At 40.7% G+C, this 16,003-nt stretch overlaps 1 protein-coding gene across 7 annotated transcripts in view; it reads right to left on the bottom strand.

The window, feature by feature from the left end:
* Positions 1 to 3,956: 3,956 nt before the first annotated feature.
* Positions 3,957 to 16,003, bottom strand: part of YPEL5 (yippee like 5) — a 12,663-nt gene continuing 616 nt past the window's right edge. The window contains exons 2-6 of one of the 7 annotated variants that reach the window (XM_014950977.1): positions 13,024 to 13,164; positions 12,848 to 12,912; positions 12,518 to 12,669; positions 7,802 to 7,974; positions 3,957 to 6,127 (exon numbers count right to left, since the gene is read on the bottom strand). In XM_014950977.1, the coding sequence (XP_014806463.1) occupies positions 5,903 to 6,127; positions 7,802 to 7,942 (366 nt within the window). In that variant the 5' untranslated portion in view covers positions 7,943 to 7,974; positions 12,518 to 12,669; positions 12,848 to 12,912; positions 13,024 to 13,164 and the 3' untranslated portion in view covers positions 3,957 to 5,902. Of the gene's footprint in view, positions 6,128 to 7,801; positions 7,975 to 12,517; positions 12,670 to 12,847; positions 12,913 to 13,023; positions 13,278 to 16,003 lie in introns of all 7 variants that reach the window. The other 6 variants (XM_014950980.1, XM_014950978.1, XM_014950979.1 and 3 more) reach the window with 6 other exon arrangements.

Raw genomic sequence — 16,003 nt, 5'->3', positions numbered from 1 at the left:
AGCTGCACTCCGTGTGGACTAAAGCATACCTACAACGTGGATTTCTAGATCAGACCAAACTTAGTAAAACCAGGTAGGAGAGGGGAGAAAGATGTGCTGGCCAAATTCCATCAGCAGCATAGCCACAGAGGATGTTTCTGTCTGTGGGATACACCTGAGTTCTCACCACCCTCCCTTCAGAGCATCCCACCTTCCTGACGGTGCACCGGGGCTAAGGTTCACCCCTGAAAAGTAATAAACATACTCTTCCTCCTTCTGTAGTCACCAGGTAGTTGTGCTTAGAATAACAAACGGCCTTCAAACACTTGCAAGGACAGGAGATGGCAATACTCCATCATGTATAAGGACAGAAGAAAGTCACCAGGCAGTTTTTTTGGCTGAGCATCCTTGTATGAGCTGGTCATTCTGTCTTGTCTTCCCCTGGTTAGGAAAGGGGTCTCCCTATTTCACCAACTGCATCTATTGCAATGTCTGCCATTAGTCTGCAAACAACCACGGCATGTGGTCTGTTGTGATTCAGTGAACTTTCAAACACTTGTAAATGTTTACAGCAGTCAAATCAAATGCTTCCAAAAGGACAAAGCAAAATCCAAAATGTAAACATCCCCAAGGCCTAGAGGTAAACAGCGCTGAATCCTGATGTCAGGCAAGCACACATCTCTTGTGGTCAGAGTCAAAACTGAGATCTGCACACCCTTCTCTCCCCCACCTACTCCTGTCAGACACGTAGGAAATATAAATTAAAACCACAGCTTTTTGTTCCTTCTCATTTTTTCACTTCTGCAAGAAATGCAAGTTTCAGATAGTGTTAAATGCTTCAGATAATGAGAACAGAAACAGAGCCTACTTTGAAGGACAAATACTTTCCAGCTGCCTTCACCCAAACACAAAGAGGCCAGAAACTTAGCTCTGCACTTAGTTATCAGTGTCCTACAGTGAGGACATTCAATACGTTTTCTCAAAAGAAACAGAAGTGCTTAAATTCAGTGTCTCCCTCTGTTTATCAGGATATCTTCAATCCTCTACAGTGCCTGAGTCCACTTTCCCTCAACCCACACAAGTCATAAAGGAAAAGTGCAAGCTTCCCCCTAGAATTTCTCCCAGCTCTGCTGCTTCTGAGGGAATTTGTCTGGTTTAGTAAGACTTGAATCTCTCCTCACACACACAAATGTTTTCCTTCCTCGTTTATCCGAGTTTCTCTTCCATAACCTGCCTCTCATTGCAGAGACATTCTGGCTGTTACTTAAACAAGTGCCAGGGTTTATTTTTGCAGTTAGCAAGTGAAACAGGAACACAGCCACCCCTTCAAACTGAGCAGAAGACAAGAGCAGCCTGTACCAAACTGTATTTCAGGCCCCTGGGAGAGAAATGCCACGTGCAAGAGGCACAGACTGCTGTCTCACAGTCACCTCCTTTTTAAAAGGAGAAGCTGCAATGCAAACTTAAGCAGATGACACCTACAATAACATCGGATCAGAAGAGCAATGGAATTGAAGTGTCCTGTGGATGAGGTGAATGAGGTCTTCCTTCACATCACCTCTACCCAGAGCGGGACATTCAGTCAAGTACCATTCCCAAACAACCTCTGGGTGATGAGAGAGATGATAATGTCACTAATATCCTGCCAGAAGGGCCCTTACCTAGTGAATGGCTGGCACTGGACTGCCAGCAGCTTTACGAGCATCACTGAAATCCTTTCAATTAAGAACAACCTTATTAGTAAACAAACAAAAGGCTGGAAGGCAAATGTGACATTTCTCCCCATATAACTTCCTACACATTTCCTACCAGAAATCCTTATGCTAGGGAGAAGTGGTGAGGCAAGGAACGAGGAGACCAGGAGCAGCTCCATGCTGTCAAAACCAGGCTTGTCAGAAGCCATCAAATGTCTTTGCCGCGTAACAGTTGATGAGACAGACAGAAGCTCATTTTCTTTGGCCACATTATTTCAGATTTCCTGGAAGAAAAAAAAGCTTACAGAGTGACATCATCTATCAGGTTGTACTCCTTAAAAAAAGCTTACAGAGTGACATCATCTATCAGATTGTACTCCTCACCACTCAAAGCTATCTTTTTAAGTTATTGGGCACTTGTAATTCCAGCTTATGAAGGGTCTTAGAATTGCTTGGTTCTTCAAAGTCCTGCAAAAACAGGGCCCAGATTGGAGACTGATCCTAATCATTGCCCCAGTCGAACAAAGTCTGAAGCATTTCATCCCTGTTAGGCATCAGGGAGTCCACAAAGCCCTCAAGAACCCCAGGAAATCAAGCCTCACAGGATTTTTTTTAATTGTTTTGTTAAGTAAGTGAAGGTAGGCCCAACAAGGAAACACAACACACTTTCTGGCTTTTGCAGAATGGTATTACATCACCACAGTTTTGGTTTCTCTTCTAAAATAGGGGTGACTAACCAGCCTTTCCCCACATCAAGGCTACAGCCTTCCCAGTCACCTCTTCCTCATACCTGGAAACTGTGTCCTGAACTGCAGCTTCACCGGTTCCTCACCTGCTCATGAATTGATGATCTGCTATTTCCTGCAGCTTTGGCAAAAATCTGAAAAGACAAGTTTGCCCTGTAAAAATAACCCCGTGTCTGTCCCCAGAGCCCGCTGTAACGCTACCTTTCCTAACAGAGCCACGAGATACATATGCAGTTTCAAAAGTTCTTTTGAAAATCCATACAAAGCATAATTGGTGCGCTTTTTTAATCCACAAACACACCATGCAATCTTTCCAGTTTCCCAAAGCTGTGTTTTGCCAGAATGATAGTCAGCAGCTTTGACAAAGTACTTCAGTTTTGGGTACACCCAAAATGACAGGGTGAGATCAGAGAGTGGGCAACATAAGCTCTAATACGGCTGATGTTGGGCAAGAGTCACAGCACCGCTGCTAGCCCAAGCTGTGGCCTAAACTTCAGCCCAAGAGCACAAATTCCGAGGTCTCCACAACTCACAGTGGAGCTTGTTGCACACTGTGATTTCCTTGCCACCTTCTTCACCCAAGACAGCACGGGGACATCATCACATCCCAGGCACAAGTTCACTCTAGGGACACGTTTTGCTGTGCCAGCCATGCCTTGTTTGGGAATCCAAGGCTACTGCACCAAGACAAAATAACATTTAATGCCAAATAGCCAAATAATCCGCCCTGTTGCTCGCCCTGCTGTAACCAATCACCTTGTTCCCTACAGATAAGTTATCTGTATTCACACACAAAGAGCCTCAAGGAGGAGCACTCAAAATTTAGGAGGCTGAACTCTCCCACAGAGCCACCAAGGTGACAGAGAAAGAAATGCTTTTAATGAATTCCTCTCAATAGCATTTTTCAAATCATACACTTTGGGGAAAGCAATCTTTAACATCTCCCAGTTTAACATTCTACCAAAATGAAGAGGTCTTAATGTAAGTTAGAATAAGCCCCTCAGGCTCTGTTACACCAATATATCGATCCTCTCACCTCAGTTCTTCAGCTACAGTTTATGAAGTTCACCAGCTGACAGCAGGAGGCTTCTCCCTACCATTTGCACGCAAAGAAAAAAGGTCACAGAATTCCAAGATATACAAATTCCAAATTCCTAAGCCATTTCAGAAGCTAAAACTTCTCATTTCTTGCAGAAGCCAGAGTTCTGCTCAGCTTGCTGTCTTTTCAAAGACAGGGAAAGACATTTAGCACCCATAGTTGCATCAAACAAGCCATTTCCTGTTTTTATTTTCTCTTTTATCAGGAGTAAATTTAAGGCTTTCAAGTGTCCAAGTGGTATGCATGAAGCTTTACTTAGCACCTTCCAAAATCAACAGCCTGCTCTTTTGCTTCATATTCAGAGAGAAGCTCATCAACAGCTTGTCACTGTGCTGTAGAAACACAGTGATTTATTCGATGGAGCAAATGGAAGACAGGTTATGTCATTCAGTTGACAGACTCCCATGAATATTACCCAAAAAAACCAGCAAATATCAATTCAGGACAAAACATACTTTATTTTGTACTGTCATGTCATAAGTACAAGAAAAGTACTGCAGAGAACCATGCTAATGGGGCTTTTAGGTCTGTGAATGACAGAAGTACAAGGTAACGGGGTACTACTGTACTCAGTGCAAAAACTGATTCATTTGAGGCACAAGTACACTATTGTTTAAGCAGCTTGATTCAAGCACAGCTCTGGTATGTGATCTACTCTGTTTTCTTTTTATGTGACAGTTCTATAATAAAGCTACTTTTACATGAAATAGGCAGTAGATTCAAGTCAGGGGTGTCCAAATTGCCACTTGGCAACCAAAACAATTAAGAAAAATACTCTGCATAGTCACCTTCCATGTTTTAGTTTCAGATACGGAGCTGTGGCTAGTGAAGAAAAGTCATTCTGAAAGGTCAGAGCCCAGATCTGGTTGGTTGGTTGGGGTTTTCCCCCCCACACCTCACCTCATACATTTGTGGGTAATTTATTTCACATTGACCACAATTTTCAAATAAGGAAAAAAAACCAAACAAAACAACTTTATCTTTGCTAAGGAATCATACATATCTAACATTCAAATTATTTTCAGCCCTTGAGATCTTAACTTATGGCTTAAGACACAATGAAAGTGTTTGGGCACCCTTGAGTTAAGTTAATGAAGAGCATTTTTGCTAAAAAGGCAAGCAAGATCACTGTTTTAAACAGAGCTGACCTCTACAAGAAGAAAGCAGGAATCCAAGTCACTAGTTACTACTAGGCTGACATGTACTGCTGCCCAGAAAGATAAAAATGTAACATCACAATGAAAACGTTCAACAAAGTTGAAAGATAAAGGTTTCAACACCAGAAGCAGCATTTGAAAACAAGCTGTTTAAGTTAATCTTTTCAAGAGATGCAGATTGCATAACTCTAGGCATGAACAAACATGCTGGCAATCTTCTCCTTTTACACAGCAGCTGTGTTTAATATAGGAAGTCCTGGGTTTAAAGAAAGCTACTTGAAGAAGAATTAAGATTTGCAATTGCCCGTCTACTTAATGAGATTAGTAGAGAAATAAAAAAAAAAATTACTACTGAAACAGTAGTTTCCTCAGTGGATCCCTATCATTACAGACACAGCTTCTGATCTGTAAGCAACGCAAGACTAAACAGACAACTATTATTTTATATTATTACTATGCTTATAAGTTACATCAGTTAAAATTAAAAAAAGCCAAGCAGTTTTGCCCTATTTCAAGAATAGTTTCCAATCAACACCAGTTTACATGGTGAATGGGACTTCACAAATAAACAAGGAATGGTGACATCTTTGGGTCAAGAACAACAAGAAATAATGGGCTCTGTGCTACCAATCAACCTCAACAAGAATATGGCACAAGGGCCAGCCCAAGCTGTACCAACACTGAACCTTTAGCACTCGGCACAAATTCGGATCTCTTCACTTTAGCTAGCAAATCAGGTGAAAAGACTGGGTAAAAAAAAAAAAACCAAAAACCAACCTAACTAAAAACGTAAGCCAAAAATTGGAATATACTTAAAAAAAAAATCCGTAGTTTTAAAATAACTTTATGCTGACATCAGTTTGTGCAAACTAAAAAAAAACTCATTGATTTCTCTCCAACAAAAGACAAATCCCCCAAATATTTTCCTTTTAGCCCATTGTATCTGTAGATACAATCTCAAATCTAACAGATGTAAATGCAAGAAAGAAAAAGTTACAGCATCTGCACAACATTCTTTCTACAAACAGCTGCTGGAGGGAAAGTAAAATATAAAAGGAATAAAGAAAGGAAGGTTCCATCTGAAATACTCTCACAATCTTTCCCACTCTGTAGTCCATGAATCCGACTCTGATGCTAAGGTGACAGTGTATGTAAGCAGATTTTTTTGTTGATTTTATTATTTTTGAGTTTCAACTGAAGAGAACCTGCAAAGAGACTCAAGTCTCTTCAGGAATTGTCGGATGGAACATGCTCTTCAAATCCCTCACTCTCTCGGACCAACGCTCTTTCCAGGATAACGCGGCCTTCCTTGTAGCGCTGGCTGTCTTCAGTGGCAAATTCATAGATCCAACCCAGTTTGCTGTTGCAGTTTTTGCAGCTCACGTCTCGAACCATGTGGCGGCCAGTGAGCATGACCCGATCCTGAACTTCACTGTATTGCAGATTTACCACCTGATACAAACACACAGGGGACATGGAATAGAAAGGATTAGTCGGCCTAAAGCGAAGCTTGGTAACAATGTGCATGACTATCAACATTTTAAAAAGCGAAGAGCCCGTGGCGCTGCACATGAACTGACAACTGCAGGGTAGTAAGTCAACAGTCCTTGAAAATCTCCTGCTTGAGAAGGTACCACTTTAAAGATGCGCTTTATGGAGATGTTTAACTATTGCTATTTAACTGAGAGATGTGAAACACTATCAAAAGATACATGAGAGTGCAGAGCTGCGTTCAACTTCGGGTGAGAAACTCCTGGTAAACAGCTTGTTAACTAATTGATAGTAATCCACTTGTAACATACGTAACCCATTTCTGCAACTGATTTGATCACTTATTCACAAAAATCAGAACCAAATTATTAAAAGAGATACTTCTTGAAGAATCTTGGGGTGCTTTTGAAATCATCAGCTAAGGAAAAGGAAGGCTCAGTGGCTGAGAACGCAGGCATTAAACATTCACCTTTCTTTGTGTGCTATCTCAGCCGTTTAAAATACACTTTTAACTTGTTTAGGCAGCAGCATCACAGAACCACAATGTGTAATTCTGGATGAATTAAACAGTTGATGTCAGAACTGCATCCAAACTGCTAATATGCAGAAGATTCTAAGAGATGGGGCTGCGCTGCTTTCTCAGCTTTCCACCTGACTGTGCTTGCTCTCCTCTCTCTGCTTCGGATGTAAGGCTTCTGGCTGCAGAAATGTAAAAATCACATTTCTGTGATTAAACCCCACTATCTGACACAAGAAAAATTTGAACCCCAGGATCCAGTACTTAGTGGATGAGAAAGAAATCAGATGAACAGCTATGGATTAACTCTTACATATAAATACTACTGCTAGGATTCAGCATACCAGCAATCCTAAGGCCAAGCACAGTTAAGTGAAGACATTGCTGATGTATCAACTCTGCCAATGGCCAAATGGCTCTCAAGAAAAAACCCCAAAGACACTAGCAATTACATGACCAGGGACTCTGTGAGAAAGCAAAGGACAATCACTGGTTTTCAATTAATCTAATGGACAAGTCCATATGAAAGAGTCAATAACTAATGCTACAATTCACTCAGAATTATGACTTTCATATTTCAATCTGTTGAATTAAATCAGATTTGATTAATAAAAAAATATTAAACTAAACCAGATTATTATTGCCTGTAAAAGAGATTGTAGTTACCTGAAGCTGCCAAACTGTTAGCTTAAATGCGTTTCAGAAATTATACAAAATATTATCTATACTTTTTCTTTTTTTCCACTGAGCAGAACTGCAAATGCCTTTGAAAAAAATCTTTGATAGACAAGAGATACTCTCACAATGAATTCGAGTTTCCTTTTACAGATGTCTCCAAGTTAAAACCCCATGCATTTTGGCATGATGCCTCTCTATATACACAGTCCTCTTTATAGCATTTTAGTATTGCAGATAAGCTAATTTAGATAGCTTGCCATCAATAGTAAATGCATAATTTGAGTTCAAAGACAGTTAAATAGAACAAAAGAAAATTTTTTTTTAAAAAGGCAATTACACAGCACTTAAGCCAGAAGTTTTTGAATTTCGATTACAGATTCATAGCCCACAAACTCATTTTTCAAAAGCAAATAGTAGTTCCCCCTCAGCTTCTTACCAACCTTGTTAAAAAGAAAGGCTCTCCCCGTGGCCCCTGTAAAACGAGTGGAGATGAGCTCGGAGCGATTGGTCAGAATCGTGTCGCAGTTTGCACAGGAGAATAGGCGAGTGCCCCCAATATGATCCAGAAAAATTCTTCCCATTTTTAGAACTTACGTAAGTTTCTATTCAAGACCTGAAAGCAAAAACAAAGATCATGTACATGTAAAAAAAAAAAAAAAAAGCATTGTAGAAAAAAAAAAAATGCAAAATCAAAACCAAAACCACCCCACTCTATATATATAATGACAGAATATTCTGCAAACCAATTCAGCTCATGATTGCAGAGGCTCTTTCTTTCATAGATGAATTACTGAACTTCCAGAATGCATTCACCCTTTCTCATCAAGACAAGTTCTCTCCCAAAGTCACCATCTAACCAATAACATGACATACTAGATACAACTAATAAACTAATTACATTAAATAAGCAAAACATGAACTGAAACCTTTAAAAATATAGTTCAGACAATGTTTTAGTGCAGACCACTACTGGACCCTGCAGTTCTTAAACTCAAAAAGCTTCTACTTCTTTCCTATTTTCTTTTCCTCTTTAATACAATACTGAAATTGCATTCCAGTATATTCCCAACGACTCACCCACCTTAGTCAGCACTGGGAAATGAAGCACTGAGAATTACATTGAGTCACCGAGACAATTATAGTTTAATTTTCCCAAGTCATCCCCCCTTTTTAAAATATATACTTATTTTGTCACTTCCTCTTAGCTTCGCACAATTTATGACATACAGCCACAAAACACCACCTTCCAGGATGCTTTTGTCTTTTAATACAGCAGGCTAAGTTGCTAAGTTTACTTGATGCTTACTGATTTCATATATGTAACAACACGGGAAAGGTTTGGATGCTATTTCACATAATAAACAATCCACCCAGTCTTTACACCACACAGCTTTATATACAAACGTTTAAAGCTGTCTAATCTAAATGCAAAATACAGTGTCATTTACCCGAGCTATTTCCAAAGCATCATTACTAAAATACCTGAGCAAGTTCAATGAGCATAAAAAGAGAGCTTAGAAAGTTTAGAGCAGATCTGCATACCTGATAAATAAGCCTCTTCACTGCCTGGGAAAATTAAAGTATCTCACCAACTTTATGCCAACTAACATAAATCACTCAAAGTTAACGAGCGAGTAGGCGCAAAACATGGCAGCCAGCTGAAAACTCAAATCACGAAGGATAAGATACATGACAAAGGAATTAAATGATGATGTTATTTCCATTTCAACTGCAGAAAAGTTTTATGACTAAGCAGCTATAGTTAAACAAGTTAAATATACCTCCATTTATGCTTCAGATGTGGAATCAGAAAGGAGTATTGTCTCTGCTTTTTCCATGCACAGCAGTGCAAAGTAAATCTGACACACTGCAATATTAAAGTTGTGTGGGTTTTACTTTTCAGAGCAGGAGACAGTGTGCCATTCACAGAGAAATTAATCAAATTTTGTGTTCATCAAGGGGTTTTTTGTGCTTATCAAATATTCTATGTTTAGGATGCGCAAATACCTAAATAAAACCCATTTCAAGTTTTAGGGGATCAGTTTCTTAAAGCTTACTCCGACATGCACAAAGCACACACAAAATTTAAAATACCATTTTTACATGTAAAAATCATAAGACACTGACATCATTTTTCAATATTTCACTGCTTTGCTTTCTTACAGTGTGTGGCAATAAAAAGGGTTCCCAGCATTGAACAGAGTGATTTTAGCACAAGTTCCTTACATGCAGAGTTTTCTAATCACTATTAGTCTTTTGTGTCCCATCTGAAGAATACATAAAAATTCAAAGCAATGGAATAACTCTTTCCTTTAATGATGATATAATATCCCTTTCTCTTCTTGAAAGGATAAATAACACAGGTCTTGAGTTTGACAAAAAATATGTCAAAGATTTAGCTGAGTATAGGGGTGTAACTCCTTGTGACTCCAATCAAAATACAGGAAGAATTTTCCAACAATTTTACCTTTCTAATATGCCTAATAGTTTATATTTTCTAGCAAGCAAAGGCCAAAGAAAAAAATCAAAATGTGAATAGTGACAGCATGAAGGAAAATCAACAGACAATAAGTGTGAATAAACAAGTATCAGTCAAAGTCTCCAACCAGAAGAAACCACAACTACAAGCAATAAAAGCAATTGTGACAGATATGCCCATAAGGCACTTGGCCTGACTCCATGTGCCATCCTTACTAATTTTGGATAATGTCATTTTTGTGTTGATTGTATTGTGGATTAAAAACAATTAACTGGCCATAAGTTACTGTAAAAGTGGAATCAGCATCCAAAGGGACGTAAAATATTCTTTCAGGGTAAACACAATGCTCACCCTGTCAGTATTTTTAGAAGCTAACATAAACAAAAGACATCCCTCTCTGACCAAGAGCAACACAAAAACTAAGCTTGGTAAGTGACAAGAAGAGATCCACTACACAGATTAACTGTGCAAAGCATGCCATTTTCAAGCATACACATCTGAACACTTAAAATACAAATACATCACCTATATAAATACGAAGTTCATGTTACTGCAGCCAGAAAAGCAGCAACCCAAAGTCATCAAAACCAAAATTGAAATACTTCAGGTGAAAGTGCAACTGTAATTCTTACAAGCAAGGTAGAGTCAAAGCGACATAGAAATGTATTACTTCTGGATATGGCACTACTGATTGAAGTGTTGAGTCTTGAAGGTACTGAACACTAAAATAAGCGCATAAAGAAATGTTCAAATACTTATGGCTGAAAGACCTGCCTAAAATACAAGGCCCAAAATTTTCAATTATTTATATCACCCCCAAAAGCTGAAAGTAACCTCAACAAGTATCTAAATGAGAAACAAACTATCAATAAGACTTGGTTCCCAAGAGAAAGACAAAGTGACATTCATTTGATGGTAGCACAAAGCTATGAGAATTCAGACTGAAGTTATAGCAGAATCTAATAAACCAACTGGTACCACAACAATTTTCTTCAGAATACAGCACTTAAGAAAACATGTATTCTTGAAATAAATAAATACACATTTGAAAATTTAGAAAATGAAATTCTACAATCTGCATTATAACCGCCAAAACAGTCCAGACTTCAAGAACGGTTTTCTAAGAAACTGCTAAAATAATGTAATCCTATTAGAAAGTCTTATGTTTAAAATAACCTCCACACTTAATTGCCCTTGGTAGATTTCAGTTGAAATAGACAGCAGCCTGCAACTATCATTAGCTCTCAGTTTTGATTGCTACAGGATTTCAATGGATCCATAAGGGTCCAGCTGAAGTGTTGTAAAACTAGTCACTTTAGTCTTTATATTACTGCTCACAGTAGTAAAATGTAGGAAAAACGTTACAAAATGACTGCTGGTAAGGCAGCCTTCAAATGCTGCATTTGATCACGGATTTTCTAAATAACAAGGAACTTTTGCTTTTTCCTCTCATCTAAGGCAGAGAGGTTAATTTCAGCTTGGGATCATTTCACATTCTCCCTCCTCTTCCACACCCTACCCCTCCTCCCCTGCCAAGCTAAAAACATACTATTCACTTATAAGACCAATTCACAAAGTACTTGCTGTGGATAAAGGCTGTTCTTTTCTTATTCAAGGATCCTGAATCCTGTAGGGTGTACTCATTGTACGCTGGAAAAACCAGAAGCACAACAGAACAAGGGAAAACAATTTTCCATTGCTCTCAGGCTCATCTCCTTTACATACCAAAGTGGTGTGTACAAAGTCACCCAAGATAACTGTGTAATTTTTTTTCCCCCATAGTTTTCACTTCCCATGTAAAAGGAGTGGGCGTCTATTTATGTTCACACATACATAAACGATCTGAAAAAAGCCACTTATAGGCAGCTTTTACAGGCAGTGGGAAGGCTCTCTTAAATGAAGAGAAGCCCAAGGATTGTGAAATATTAAAGCATTTCTAAAGCTTAAGATCTTTGAATTATTAGGTGGAGGAAAATGCAAGAGGTACACTTACCCATTCATCTACTCTATACATTTGTCTTAAGTCGTGATATTAAATTAATAGCTCTGATAGAAAAAAATCAACAACAAACGCAGACTCATTTGCCTTCATTAATGGCATATAAAGAATCTACCGCATGTCAAAACTACACAGGTCAAAGAGACAGGTACTTCAATGAACCAGGAGATGATGCCACTGCATTATTAGTTGGCACCCTGATCACCACTCTCAGCCTGCATTCTCAAGAGGACCTTTAGCAGAACAGTCAATGATAGCTTTTACCATGATCAGTTAGCCAGGCTTGCTGACAGTGCATTATTTTGACAGTACAAACCTTGATAAAACTTCTTAGTCATACTGTGAAACACTTCCTGACCGCATGCTTCTCCCAGTGACTGCATGGCCAGACAGGAAACACAAGCGCTGCGGCTGTCTGCTACACTATGTATTCCTAGAGCAGGGCGCACCCAAACTTCCACCTGTCTTTCAGTGTTGATTTTGGCAACGCTGAGCAACAGCTGTCAAAAGAGCTGACATTCAACAGCTTCAAGTTGACCATTATCTGCACGCGGAGCTGAAACCAGCTGAAGCACTACGTGGTTGGTATTTGTACTACCTGATCTGCCTACCTTCGCAAGCAATAAAGAATTAAAAAAAGGTAACACAAAATTATTTATTAACATTTTTAAAACTAACAGTCAGTGTTTTCTTGTCCCAGAGTGCATCTCTTGAAGACACAGGACCATCAACGTTTGGAAGAGCCAGCAGGCACTTTATATATACACACTGGACTGTGGATATTTCAGGAGCCTCAGCGTTGCTTCAGCACCATCTACTGCATCTCAGATCTACAACAGAAAACAGCTGCTAGTTAAAGGATAAAAAACCATGACAACCTCTCTTTTGCCATTTCACTGACTAAAAACATTTTCCTTTGTACGGTGAGCCAACAAGCACTTCTCTCCCCCTTGAAAAAGGGCTGTGCATTCCCCTAGGCACAGTAAAACATTCTTAAGACGTACTTACCCTGAAACCAGACATAAACTTCATCTTCCCATCTCAGAAACCCAGCTTAAGCTTCCTCTTCTCATCTGGGAGATGGACAAAAGAGGAAAAAGAACACTTAGCACAGCTACACAAGACCATACATTAAAGAATCACTGTGTAAGCAAATAAACTCAGAAAAACAACTTGCTCCTCACCTTCCCAGGTATCCGGTGCTCACAAGTAGGGGTGCATCTGAAAACACACACGTGGTCAGTCTCAGGAGGTCTGAGATTCAGCCGTCTGCCACCGACTCCTGCCACTGTTGAAGTAAGCAGGGCCGAGCCTCAGGCCTCTGCCTGTATGTACAATTCGTTATCAGAAAGCACCACACGCAGCCAAATGGGAGGAAAGAAAGTGAACTGGAAGAGTACGCTACGCTCACGAGAACCATCCAGCTACTGTAGCAAAACTGTACAGAGAAGTTAAGACGGTCAAAATGAGTGAAGTGGCTTCTGCAAAGTAACGAAAGCTGTGCCCAGACGCAGTGCGGGGCACCCCCATAGAACAGGCTGCCTCGCAGGATGAAACTGCATTTGTGCAAGTTACACTAGTCTAATTTACTATTGTTAAATTACAGTAGTATCATTTTCTGTTGAAAACTGGCTTTATTTACAGGCAAGGCAAAAGTGTCGCATTGGAATACTGGCCTATAAATACATTAACAGAACATTATATTGGTTTATGCAATAATACAGGGTAGTTTGTTTCAAGTTTACAGAAAGCAGAGCCATACAGCTGGGTACTTGTTTCTAATACAGCCCCCATATCTCAGCATCTCCCACACAGTAACTTACACCCTCACAGTAACTCTTGCTAGATAACATATAAAAGTATTAGTTTACAAAGGGCATCAGACTCAGATTAATTTTCTTTCCCACTACTACACAAAGAGTCCAGAAGCAACAAATATTCCTGTCTCTTTGTTTCTTTTATGACCTTTCCTTTTTCCCCATTCCTTCCTGTCTCCCCTTTCCCTCACCTTTTTCTCCTCTTCTCTCTTTATGAAAGCTGTATTTCCTGGTTTTATAACAAATTTATTCTTATACTAATTAAGCAGCTGAGAAAACTTTTGCCTCTTATCTGCAACTTTCAGAAAGCCTAACTAATTCAGGTTTTCATTAACTCTAATGCTGAAGTCATACAAATCTTCACCCTAAGACACTGCTCTGCTGGTTTCATGAGTCATTTAAAAAAATAAAATAAAAAAAACCTTAACAGAAATGGTGAAAAGATAACGGTAATCCAAACTTCCATACAGAGTACATCCATCTGGCAGAAAGGGTGCTAATACGCTTAGTGCATGTCACCAATAAATGTTTCTATTAACTAGGAAACTCTTAAATGCAAGTAAATGCTCCAAAATTACAGCGAGTCTTGTTACCAAACATCCACAGAGTACAGGCATTTCCTGTACACATTTAGCAAGATATTTTTAAATTAAATCTTGCTTAAGGGAATTACGTATTTAGGCAAGAGCTGAGCAACTCAAGATTTCAACATAGGTCAAATGATAGTAAACAAACATGAACCAATGACCTAACTCGGACAACAGTACTTCAAGCTTGTGATGACTACCAGCAGAGGGAATGCTAAATATATACGTATAAATATATATTTGTGTGCATGTGTACAACTCTCAGTCTGTCAGATGACAAGTGACAAATCTCATCTGTTTTTATCTCCTCTACCAGGTTTTGAGGTGCAATTTCTTTTGTCCTCACACACTTGGCAACCACACCTGAAACTCGCTCTTCATTACTATCAAAATCTATATTTAAACAATTAGATCTGCATTCTATAAGTTAAGTACTTACACAACTACGGAAGTGAAAGTAGCAGATGACAGGAGCCTCCAAACAATATTTCTAAAGACTAACATTAGAAAAAGAGAGCAACACTTAAAAATGGACAGTTTCGTTTGTCACAAACATTACTTGGATTCAGCCATCCGGAATGAGCCTACAGATAAGAGGTTTATACACAGCTGTTATATAGCTATATATATACAGCTGTATCTATGGCTATATAGCTGAACCAGCTGCACCAGCCAATCTTTAGAACCCCAGAGCAAGTTCCCCTCACGTTCTACCATCAGTCACAAACATTAGTGACACTAACAGTTCATCTACTGCCATTAGTCCTTGGCATCCAGAGTTGAAGAGCCGTGCCCTGCATTTCCCTCTCACTGGACTCGTGCACTTGCTTTGTTATTCCTTCAATCTACCCCTAACACCGCGTTTCTTGTTCGAAGAAGCTAAAGAAAAGTAATTTATTAAATTACATTAGTCCAAAACATGGGTTTTAGTCTGAAATAAGCACCCTGGATTAATCTAATCTGTATCTGCTGGCACAGTACAGAGTCACAAACGAACAGACAGATGACAGTCTCTGCATTCCTTTTTGCTTTGACTAGAACCTTTCCCAGAGCGGAAAAAAATAAAAAAAAAAAAAAGAAAGAAAAAAAAAGCGCTTGCCAAATTATTTCAGTTCCCAGGGAATCCATAGTTCCACGGGCAAAAACACCCAACCGACGGGCCGAGAGGCGACGCCGGCTCATGGCCCAGAGAGCCGCCTGCACCTCCGCTGCTGACAACCCCGGCCTCCCCTCAGGAGCCACCCACCGGGCCGGGACACGGGGGCTGCACTCGGGGCGGCGAGGGAGTCTTTGGCGAGCGGCGAACAAGCGGCTGGCGAGGCCGGGAGACAGACGGCCGGGACCCACGGAGGCGACGCGATCCCCACAGAGCCCACCGCCGCCGCCACCGGTGGGGACCCCCTGTCAGGCTGAGGGAAGAAAGGAGGGGAGGGGGGGGAGCGATTCCCCCACCCCACGCGTGCGCGGTGGGGCGGCGCGCGCCGCGGCCGTTGCCCCCGCTCCACCACACAAAGCCCCGCGCGGAGGCGGGCCCCAGCTGAGCGCCGTCATGGGGGCGCGCGCAGCCAACCGCCGCCGGGCTCGGCCCCCGGCGCCGCCGCCGGGCGCTGCCGGCAGCGCAGGCAACTTGACAACAAACAGGAGGAAACAGCTGACGGGAGGCCCCGCCGCCACCGCCGCCGCCGTTGAGGGGCGCCCGGGCCGACCACCGATCCCCCCGAACCGGGGTAGCGCCGTTCCCGGCTTCCCCCCCCCTCCCC

Source organism: Calidris pugnax, unplaced genomic scaffold (assembly GCF_001431845.1).
Source record: "Calidris pugnax isolate Ruff unplaced genomic scaffold, ASM143184v1 scaffold24, whole genome shotgun sequence".
NCBI classification, from domain to species: Eukaryota; Metazoa; Chordata; class Aves; order Charadriiformes; family Scolopacidae; genus Calidris; species Calidris pugnax.
This window is presented reverse-complemented; position numbering and strand designations above follow the sequence as displayed.